The sequence below is a fragment of the Hyperolius riggenbachi genome, chromosome 10 (genome assembly GCF_040937935.1).
Source record: "Hyperolius riggenbachi isolate aHypRig1 chromosome 10, aHypRig1.pri, whole genome shotgun sequence".
Lineage (NCBI taxonomy): Eukaryota > Metazoa > Chordata > Amphibia > Anura > Hyperoliidae > Hyperolius > Hyperolius riggenbachi.
In genome coordinates this window covers 235,443,610-235,454,850 of record NC_090655.1, presented here as the reverse complement: position 1 = coordinate 235,454,850, position 11,241 = coordinate 235,443,610, and the positions used below count along the sequence as shown (strand labels likewise).

Here is an 11,241-nt window from a genome sequence, read left to right as displayed (position 1 = left end):
CATTCTCTGTGGAGTTATTTTATGTTTACTACATAACAGTAATGTGACACCTTTCTTGTAGTGACCAAGCTTGCCATTTACCCCAGCAAGGGAGGGGGATCTACATAACAGTAACATGAGATCTTTCTTCTGGTGACCAGGCTCTCCAGTCACACCAACAGGTGGAGCTCTACATAATAGTAACATGACTCCTTTCTTGTAACGTGACACCTGCTTGTAGTGACCTGACTAGGCTCACCAGTCGCTCCACCAGAGGGAGCTCTACACAACAGTAACATGACACCTTTCTTGTAGTGACCTGACTAGGCTCACTAAGTGGCTCAGCAAGTGGAGTGTCACATATGATTAACATGAGAGATTTAGAAATTATTCAGCACAGGGATGTAAGGGTGCCCATACATTACTTGATATTCCTGGCAGATTTGATCATTATGACTAAATCTGCCAGAGATCGATACCACAGCATTGATTTTTGGATGATCAACGGATACTCAGCTGGACTCCCCCCATGCAAAGTGTGCTACCCCATGACCTGTGCATATGTGTGATCACGTCCATGCCACCGCATCATGGGGTACAGGCACCCAGCAGCAATAGAGAGAATACACAGGAGGAGGTGCAGTAGGGTGGGTGTGAGTTATGCTGCTGCACACTTTGCATGGTGGAGACCTGGTTTGGGGGAAGGGGGCCTACCCCACAAATCTCCAGTAGATTTCATGCTTAAAGAATACCAGAGCCGAAAACAAAAGGAGAAACGGGGCGAGCAGGCATGTCTGGGGAGCTGTTCTGATGGCCACCACTCCCTCCCAATTCGCCGGTATTGGACTTCACTGCGCCTGCGCTGGCCCAGCTGCGCGCGTCCTACAGAGCTTGACCGTTGCCAGAAGCGCTCTGCGCATGAGCATGGCATAATTGTGACATCATGCACATGCACAGGGCGCTCCCAGCCGCGGTCACGCACTGTAGGACACGTGCAGCCAGGCCAGCGCAAGCGCAGTGAAGCCCGACTCTAGCGACCCGGAAGAGGCTGCTGTGGGAGGCTTATGTAAAAAAGGAGCGGGGCAGAGAAGAACAGGGGGAGCGGTGAGCATCAGGACAGCTCCCCAGACATGCCTGCTCCCCCCATTTCTCCTTATGTATCACCTCTTGTATCCTTTAAATCTATTGGAATACTGTGTGCAGTACATTGGCAGGTAATAGATCCCTCTCTTATCACATTCAATCAGAGAAAGTCTGATGGTCGAATCTGCTCACCATCTGCCAGTATATGGGCACCTAAAAGGAGAACAGAAGAGAGAGGGATATGAAGGCTACCATATTTATTTTCTTTTTTAAAAAATACCAACCAGTTGTCTGGCAGCCCTGATGGTCTATTTAACTGCAAAGTGTCTGAATAACACCTGAAACAAGCATGCAGCTAATCTTTTCAGATCTGACAATAATATCAGAAACACCTGATCTGCTGCATGCTTGTTCAGGGTCTATGGCTGAAAGTATTAGAGACAGAGGATCAGCAGGACAGCCCGGCAACTGGTATTGCTGAAAAGGAAATAAATATGGCAGCCTCCATATCCCCCTTATTAGACGAGTCATGGAAATCTAGGTGAGGGTCAGGAGAGGCCTACATCAACTGCTAGTGGCCTATCCAACTCACTGATGACATCCTGAGCAATGCCTTGCATGTATCTGGTCTCTCACTGCATGAGACTATAATGCGTAATGGTTGAAGTGTAAAAATGCAGCACGTGGGTGTGACCTAGCCTTCTTCCTTAATGACATGATTAGGATGGCATGCATGCTTGCTTGTTACACCACTCACACCATGACCTCACCCCTTTTTTCTAAAATAAACCTCTTGGGGGAGGGATAGGGGCAGTACCCCCACTTACCTACAGGAGGCTTCTCCTGTTGCCCCCTCACCATCCCTATGGGATATGCCATCAGCGGCTGCAGTTCAAAGAATCCACCTACGGTGTGCGATCCCGGCCGCAATCCATGCCGGGAGTTGTAGTCCGTACATCTCCCCGGCAGAAGATGTACTCACAGCTACGTGCCACTGCTCCTGGCATGCATTGCGGCTAGGGAGCATACACACTGAACAACAAAACCGGGCAAGCACCATCAACCACTAGGTCATGCAATAAAGTAATGTACACTGAGTGTGCAGTAAGGAACTCAAAATTATAGACAAACCCTAACCAAGAACAGTAGTTCCATCAAAGACCGCACCACTCAACAATTAAGCAATAAATTCATCATCTTTATTCAAAAGGGTTAAAAACACTTAAAATCAATGGGAGCCATGCACAAATAGTGGCAATAAATATAAGTGGTGTATCACACTAATAATAGTATCAATATCCATTGAAACCCATCTTGTGCAAATGGCATGTATAATCATGACATGTAGAGACTAATAGATAAATAAACAGTACAAAAGCAAGGCAACCAGAACGATTGTGATGATATAAAAGAGGGAAGTGCAACACTGTAAAGTTAAACCAGATAGGTCCCCTAATTGGGAAAGTGACATTGGATGTAAAGTGCAGAGTGCATGAATAGAAACAACGTAAACGCGCTGAAAAGGTAAGTGCAAAGAAGACAGCGATCCCCTGAAGTGTGAGCTGGAGCTTACCTACCGGTAGAAGCCACCGTATTGCGGAGGGCGGCGAATCGCGATGGCACGCCCTGGGATGCCCTGCCAATACATACTCCATTGACCTCCTTTAGGTAAGCTCCAGCTCACACTTCAGCGGATCGCTATCTTCTTTGCACATTCTACCTTTATGCTTCTTTGCACTTACCTTTTCAGCGCGTTTACGCTGTTTCTATTCATGCACTCTGCACTTTACATCCAATGTCACTTTCCCAATTAGGGGACCTATCTGGTTTAACTTTACAGTGTTTCACTTTCCTCTTTTATATCACCACAATCGTTCTGGTTGCCTTGCTTTTGTACTGTTTATTTATCTATTAGTCTCTACATGTCATAATTATACATGCCATTTGCACAAGATGGGTTTCAATGGATATTGATACTATTATTAGTGTGATACACCACTTATATTTATTGCCACTATTTGTGCATGGCTCCCATTGTTTTTAAGTGTTTTTAACCCTTTTGAATAAAGATGATGAATTTATTGCTTAATTGTTGAGTGGCGCGGTCTTTGATGGAACTACTGTTCTTGGTTAGGGAGCATACACACATCTAATTTTGATTGCCCAATGATTTGCCAATTTTACCACTTCCATGAGATCCTACAGATTTTGAATACAAATTGTGTACATAAGCTCTCATGCTTCGTGAAGGCGGTTTCATTGGCCAATCAAAATTGGATGTGTGTACGCTCTCTCAAGCCTGGTACACACCTTCAACTTTGGTTGGTCAATCACTGACCAATTTTACCACCTCTATGTAGTATTAGGGTCAACAGCTTTTGAATATTACAATCAGATTGTGTAGGTAAACTCTCATCCTACATGGAAGTGGTAAACTAGGCCAGTGAACAGCCAACTAAAGATGAAGGTGCATATCAGGCATTGAGTGTATTAATAAAATTGTTTTCTTCTATAGACACTTGGCCATCCTATAGGGATTAGCGATATCCCAGTATTCCCATTTTAAAGAAAACCTGTAACGAAAAAACCTCCCCTGGGGGGTACTCACCTCGGGTGGGGGAAGCCTCCGGATCCTATTGAGGCTTCCCTGTCCTCCTCGGTCCCACACCAGCGGTGATAAAGCTCCCTGAACAGTGGGCATGTAAATGTTCACCTTCCCGGCTCCAGCGCAGGCGCAGTAACAGCTCTCCGCTCGGAGATAGGAGGAAATAGCCGATCGCTGTCGGCCGGCTCTATTGCGCAGGCGCACGTCTCCTGCGTCTGCGCAGTAGTGCGGACCCAACAGAGATCGGCTATTTTAGCCTATCTCTGTGCTGAGAGTCGCAACAGCGCCCCCACTGAAGCCAGGAAAGGTAAATAAATCAGTGCTTGTCATGCTTGTCGAGGGATGATTCCGGGATACTTCGGGGAAGCCAGCACTGGACTGCCTGCAGGCAGCTACAGGGGAGGGGGAAGCCTCAGTGGGACCCTGAGGCTTCTCCCTCCCGAGGTGAGTACCCCCAGGGAACTTTTTTTTTTGTTACAGGTTCTCTTTAAGTTTAGATATGACATTTCTCTATCCACATACACACATTTTCTCCTAGTCCCTGTATCCTCATCTTCTGCACCAGGCTATTGTGGGAAATAGTGTCAAAACCCTTTGCAGAGTCCAAGTACACTACATCTAGCTTTCCCAAGATGTAAATGTGCATTCACTACGTCATAGGAGCAGAGCATGTTGGTGAGATCAGACCTGTCTTTAGTGACCCCATGTTGATGATGAGCTGAAATAAGATTATTCTGTGCTCTAACATCTTGTATAGCGTCTTTTAGAATACCTTCAAACAGTTTACACACAACTCATGTTAACCTTACAGGTCTGTAGTTTCCCGGTTCTGATCTTTTTATATAAGGGAAAAACATCAGGTTTATGCCAGTCATAGGGAACTGACAATCTTAAAAAATAAGATGAAGTCAAGTGGCCTATTGATAACTGAACTCAGCTCCCTTAATACTCAGGGGTGGATGCCATCTGGACCAGGTGGCTTATCTATTGTGATTTCATTGAGCATGAAATCTATTGAAAATTTGTGCGCAAAGCTTTGCTCCGACTCCCAGTCCATAACCTTTCCTCACCCCCCTACCCCTCCCCCCCCCCCTTGAGTGCACCAGATACTTACCCAAAGAGAGGGAAGCTTCAGGATCCTATTGAGGCTTCCCTCCCTGCTGTGTTGTCCCTCGTCGCCAAGTGTGGTCCCCGGAAGATTAGCGACAATGCATTGTCGCTTATCAGATTGGGGCCGCGCAGCTCCCCTTCCATGTACATGGCCGCACAATAGCCGACTGAGCTTGCCTATGCATGTGCAGTAATCTGGAGCCATGAACAGGCGGGCTCGCGAGGCTACACAGCGGCCATTAATGTGGAAGTGAAGCAATGTGTGGCTGAGAAGAGAGGGAAGCGTCAATAGGATCCTGGGGCTCCCCTCTCTGCAGGGTAACTTCTTTTGAACTTGCGCTTCGGCTCGGGTTCACTTTAAGCCATCCCCCTGCCACACCCCTAATCATAACCCCGGACACTCCCCTAGTCACGCATACCATAAAGGTTTCATAAGAAAAATATGTTATTGTATAATTCTATTTAGTATTAGTATAATTCAAACTGCACTGGTCCTTTCTATCCTGATTCATTTTACTTCATATTAACATTTGAAAATAAGAAATGTATCAATTTAAAGGATGGTAATAAAGTTTTGAGTCAATTAAACACATTTTTCAATAAAAAAACAACAACATATATTTACATTGATCTGTCCTGAAAGAGGGACAAATGAGGAAGAAAGAGGGACAGAGGGTCATGGCTCCCAAAGAGGGACTGTCCCTCCAAAAGAGGAACAGATGGGATGGGATATGATTAAGCTGCAGCGTCAAAGGGAGAAGACCCATCGTTGTGAGGACGTGACAATTTGGTGTGGAGTGCCCCCTTAAAATGAAACCGCTTTGGCAAGATAAACTGAGTATATAATGCTAAAATAAATAATGTACAATTAGAGCTACATGGGTAGCTTTTTAGCACTTCTAGAGACTAGAGCAAATGTCTGCGGGCTTCCGAGTCTGATGGCCTGAGATACCATCATTCATGTCAAAAGCCCGATAATTAGGTTTGAATACCCGAAGTAGAGCAGCTTCCTCTTGGCACTCTTACCAACTGTAGGATTACTGATATATCTCTGGAGGAACAGACATCAATTTTTATTGTGCAGATTTTTCTGATTGATAATGTAGTTTATCATTATACACTCTGTTTATAGTAACCCGAGTTTACCGGAAGGTCATAGTCATGTCTGGGAGAACTTGTGGAGAAGCATGTGGTCAGTTTGTTCAGGTGTTAGGTATGTAAGTCCATGCAGCAGAGGGGTGAGACCTATTAATGTGCACTTATGCAATCCTTAGTGTGCATATACCTGTAACTATACCTATAAATTATACAGGGAAGTTCCTAGGCTAAATTGCTCCCAGGGCAAGTGTGTAAAAATTGCGCCCCCTCTGCAAAGCCATGTATAGGTGACCACAGTATAGATTAGCCAGGTCTAGGTGCCCCCAGAATAAATAGGCATGTATAGGTCCTCCAGCATAGGTAGCCAGGCATAGGTGCCCCCAGTATAGGAAGCCAGTATAGTTATAGCCAGGTAGGTGCCTCCAGTATAGGTAGCCAGTATAGCTGTCCCCAATATAGGTTATCCAGGTAGGTGCCTCCAGTATAGGTAGCAAGTATAGTTGCCCTAGTGTAGGCTAGCCAGGCAGGTGCCTCCAGTATAGATAGGCAGCATAGTGTCCCCCAGTATAGGGTTAGCCAGGTAGGTATCACCAGTACAGGTAGCCAGTATAATTGCCCACAGTATAGGCTAGCTAAGTAGGTACCACCAGTAGAGGTAGCCAGTACATTTGTCCCTCGTATAGGTTAGCAGGGCAGGTGCCTCCAGTAAAGGTAGCCAGTATAGTTGCCCTCAGTATAGGTTAGCATGGCAGGTGCCCCCAGTATAAGTAGCCAGTATAGTTGCCCCCAGTATAGGTTAGCAAGGCAGGTGCCCCCAGTATAAGTAGCTAGGCAAAGTCGTAGCAGCGGGGTAGAGAGGGCATAGCAAAATTACAACTCTCCTTCTGGGATCCCTGCAGCTTCTATCTTCCTCCTCTCCCAGGCATCCGTCGTGTTGGTTACGTCATCACAGGGGCCGCTGCTACCAACGCAACGGACGCCTGGGAGAGGAAGAAGAAAGAGACCGCAGTGGATCCCAAAAGGTGAGTTGTTAACCTCTATGTCCGCTCTCCCCCGCTGTTGCGCCCCCCTTGACTCTGCCTCGGCGCTCAGTGGGCGTTAACCTGCTCTGCCTGCCCCTAGAGACGGGGCTGATGTTCTCCCATAATTTCTCACATTCCTTTGTCCAGTCAGTTTAGTTTTTTTCTTCAAGTATGTGTAGCAACAGTAAATACAATAAAGTGGATAGAAACTTGAGTGTAGGCTGCAATTCCACTACTGTCCTCAAGATGGCAATAAGATCTCTATACAATGAAAGCATCACACAGGAAGTGGAGGCTATAGATGTATCAAGGAGAAGAGAGGAGACATTGCTGGGACTGGCAGCAGAGAAGGTAATAAGACATTGTTATTATTATTGTTATTTATTTATAAAGCGCCATCTTCCATATCACTGTACATAGTACAAAACAAATAGTGGGGAACAAAGATAGATGAGAGGTTCAAAACTCTGTACAATCAGGACATCCAGCAACACAAATACACACATAGCTGATGTGTGGTTTGAGACATCATGAATACTGGTGCATATTTATATGGTAAATTACATCAGAATAAGAAACACTAGGAGGAGGTCCCTGCCCTTGTGAGCTTACAAGTTAGACGAGGGTCATGAGTTGGAGACATTAGGAAAGGAGACACAGGCGTTAGTAGATTAGGCCGTGAGCCTCCGATGCTAACTATAGCAAATTACAGGCTTGTCTGAACAGGTGTTTTGAGTAAAGGGTTGAAGGTTATGTCTATATATATATATATATATATATATATATATATATATATATATATATATATATATATATAATCCATATTACTATTGTAATATACAGTATTTATATAGCTCTGTCCTACTTCACAGTGCTGTACAGAGATCACTGATCCCTTCCCATCAGCCTCTGCACCAGAGCAATTTACATTCCAACGTCTTCACCACAGTCACACACTATTATTATACATAAATACAGCTCTGACATATTACACAGCACTCTGCAGAAATTACTGATCCCTTCCCATCAGTCTCTGCACCAGAGGAGTTTACACTCTAATGTCCTCACCACAGTCCCATACTATTATTATTATTTTTATTTAATCATATCAAGAAGTTTTGAGTCAGGATGATACCATTTATTGGCTAATTTAAAAGAATAAGAGCAAGCAAGTTAGGCGATAAATGGTGTCACCCTGACTCAGAACTTCTTGCTTTTACTGATGGCTAACACGGAACAGTACTGCTATACAATCATATACCTCTGACATATTCCACAGCACTGTACAGAAATCACTGATCCATTCCCATCATTTCTGCACTAGAGGATCTTACACTCTAATGCAGTGATTGGCAAACTTGGCTCTCCAGCTGTTAAGGAACTACAAGTCCCACAATGCATTTGCCTTTATGAATCATGACTGTGGCTGTCAGACTCCTGCAATGCATTGTGGTACTTGTAGTTCCTTAACAGCTGGAAAGCCAAGTTTGCCTATCAGTGCTCTAATGTCTTCATCATAGCCACACACTATTATTTATTATACATTTATATACAGTGGGTTGCAAAATTATTCGGCCCCCTTGAAGTTTTCCACATTTTGTCACATTACTGCCACAAACATGCATCAATTTTATTGGAATTCCACGTGACAGACCAATACAAAGTGGTGTACATGTGAGAAGTGGATCGAAAATCATACATCATTCCAAACATTTTTTACAAATAAATAACTGCAAAGTGGTGTGTGCGTAATTATTCGGCTCCCTGAGTCAATACTTTGTAGAACCACCTTTTGCTGCAATTACAGCTACCAGTCTTTTAGGGTATGTCTCTACCCGCTTTGCACATCTAGAGACTGAAATCCTTGCCCATTCTTCTTTGCAAAACAGCTCCAGCTCAGTCAGATTAGACGGACAGCGTTTGTGAACAGCAGTTTTCAGATCTTGCCACAGATTCTCGATTGGATTTAGATCTGGACTTTGACTGGGCCATTCTAACACATAGATATGTTTTGTTTTAAACCATTCAATTGTTGCCCTGGCTTTATGTTTAGGGTCATTGTCCTGCTGGAAGGTGAACCTCCGTCCCAGTCTCAAGTCTTTTGCAGTCTCCAAGAGGTTTTTTTTCCAAGTTTGCCCTGTATTTGGCTCCATCCATCTTCCCATCAACACTGACCAGCTTCCCTGTCCCTGCTGAAGAGATGCACCCCCCGAGCATGATGCTGCCACCACCATATTTGACAGTGGGGATGGTGTGTTCAGAGTGATGTGCAGTGTTCATTTTCCGCCACACATAGTGTTTTGGCCAAAAAGTTCCATTTTGGTCTCATCTGACCAGAGCACCTTCTTCCACATGGTTGCTGTGTCCCCCACATGGCTTGTGGCAAACTGCAAACGGGACTTTTTATGCTTTCTGTTAACAATGGCTTTCTTCTTGCCACTCTTCCATAAAGGCCAACTTTGTACAGTGCATGACTAATAGTTGTCCTATGGACAGAGTCTCCCACCTGAGCTGTAGATCTCTGCAGCTCATCCAGAGTCACCATGGGCCTCTTGACTTCATTTCTGATCAGCGCTCTCCTTGTTCGGCCTGTGAGTTTAGGTGGACGGCCTTGTCTTGGTAGGTTTACAGTTGTGCCATACTCCTTCCATTTCTGAATGATCACTTGAACAGTGCTCTGTGGGATGTTCAAGGTTTTGGAAATCTTTTTGTAGCCTAAGCCTGCTTTAAATTTCTCAATAACTTGATCCCTGAACTGTCTGGTGTGTTCTTTGGACTTCACGGTGTTGTTCCCAATATTCTCTTAGACAACCTCTGAGGCCCTCACAGAGCAGCTGTATTTGTACCGACATTAGATTACACACAGGTGCACTCTTTAGTCATTAGCACTTATCAGGCAATGTCTATAGGCAACTGACTGCACTCAGATCAAAGGGGGCCGAATAATTTTCCACACACCACTTTGCAGTTATTGATTTGTGAAAAACGTTTGGAATCATGTATGATTTTCGTTGCACTTCTCATGTGTACACCACTTTGTGTTAGTCTTTCATGTGGAATTCCAATAAAATGTATTTATTTTTGTGGCAGTAATATGACAAAATGTGGAAAACTTCAAGGGGGCCGAATACTTTTGCAACCCACTGTATATATATATATATATATATATATCTGACATAGAAGTGGTAAAGAGGCGTCCAATTTCTCTAAAATACTCTAAAATCAATAAAATAACAAAAATAAGGTGGCTTACCTCACAGACGACAAAATCACTTTGATAAGGAAGTTTAATTGAAGATTTAGCACAGGCGCTCAGTGCTCCATATATATATACACACACATATAAATATATAATAATATAAAATACATCAAATAATCAATATACTATAAGTTAACATAATATATTATGCTAATAAAATAATAATATAATATATTAATAAAATATAATATATAGTACCAGTCTGTGACCAACCGGCAAAATTGCACATATGTTCAGATAATGTGGTGACTCTAGTTGTCACAAAGGAAGACATGGCTGTCACAAAAGGAGACAGACATACCACCATCAGTGGCCAATTAATAGTGCCTTATAATCAGTCAGTCGCAGACTGCACTACACATTTCGGACTGTAGATTACATCCATAAATACATTTTCTATGTAAAAGTATATGCTTTATATCCTAAAAACAATTATGTAGCTGTGCCTTTAAGTTCACTAATTATATGTTTCTCCTAAGATGCTTGTGGCAATAAATAACGATATGTGTGTTGTGTACATAAATGTGTGTGTATATATATATATATATATATATATATATATGTATATATATATATATATATATGAATTCTCTACATAAATATACTCTAAAGCAGGCCATACACTGGCTCGATTCGCGGCCGTTTCGACAGCAGATTCGATCCTGGGATCGAATCTGCTGCCAATCGTTCGCGGTAAACGCAGCCGCCGATCCGATTTCCTCCCGAAATCGGATCGGTCCGTCGATCGCGCCGTGCGGGAAATTACCCTCGATCGCCCGCGGGTAAAGTGCGCGTCGCTAGCGGAGGCCGATCCTATCAAGTATACATTACCTGATGCTGGCTCCCGGGCGTGTTCTCCGCGCTGCACGGCTCTGTTCCGGCTCCATCCATCCCGGCGCTTCCTGTGTCACTGCAGTGACCAGGAAGTTCAAATAGAGGGCGCTCTATTTGAACTTCCTGGTCACGGAGTAACACAGGAAGCGCCGGGATGGAGCCGGAACAGAGCGGTGCAATGCGGAGAAGATGCCCGGGAGCCAGCCTCAGGTAATGTATGGGGGGGGGGGGGGGACAGGCGGCAGGAGCAG

At 44.2% G+C, this 11,241-nt stretch overlaps 1 protein-coding gene across 1 annotated transcript in view; it reads left to right on the top strand.

The window, feature by feature from the left end:
• The first annotated feature begins 2,554 nt into the window (after positions 1 to 2,554).
• The window catches only part of LOC137536940 (zinc finger protein 271-like), a 34,503-nt gene continuing 25,816 nt past the window's right edge, over positions 2,555 to 11,241 (top strand). Inside the window, exons 1-3 of the mRNA XM_068259111.1 lie at positions 2,555 to 2,586; positions 6,775 to 6,897; positions 7,068 to 7,248. Coding sequence (XP_068115212.1) covers positions 2,555 to 2,586; positions 6,775 to 6,897; positions 7,068 to 7,248 — 336 coding nt within the window. The remainder of the gene's footprint in view (positions 2,587 to 6,774; positions 6,898 to 7,067; positions 7,249 to 11,241) is intronic.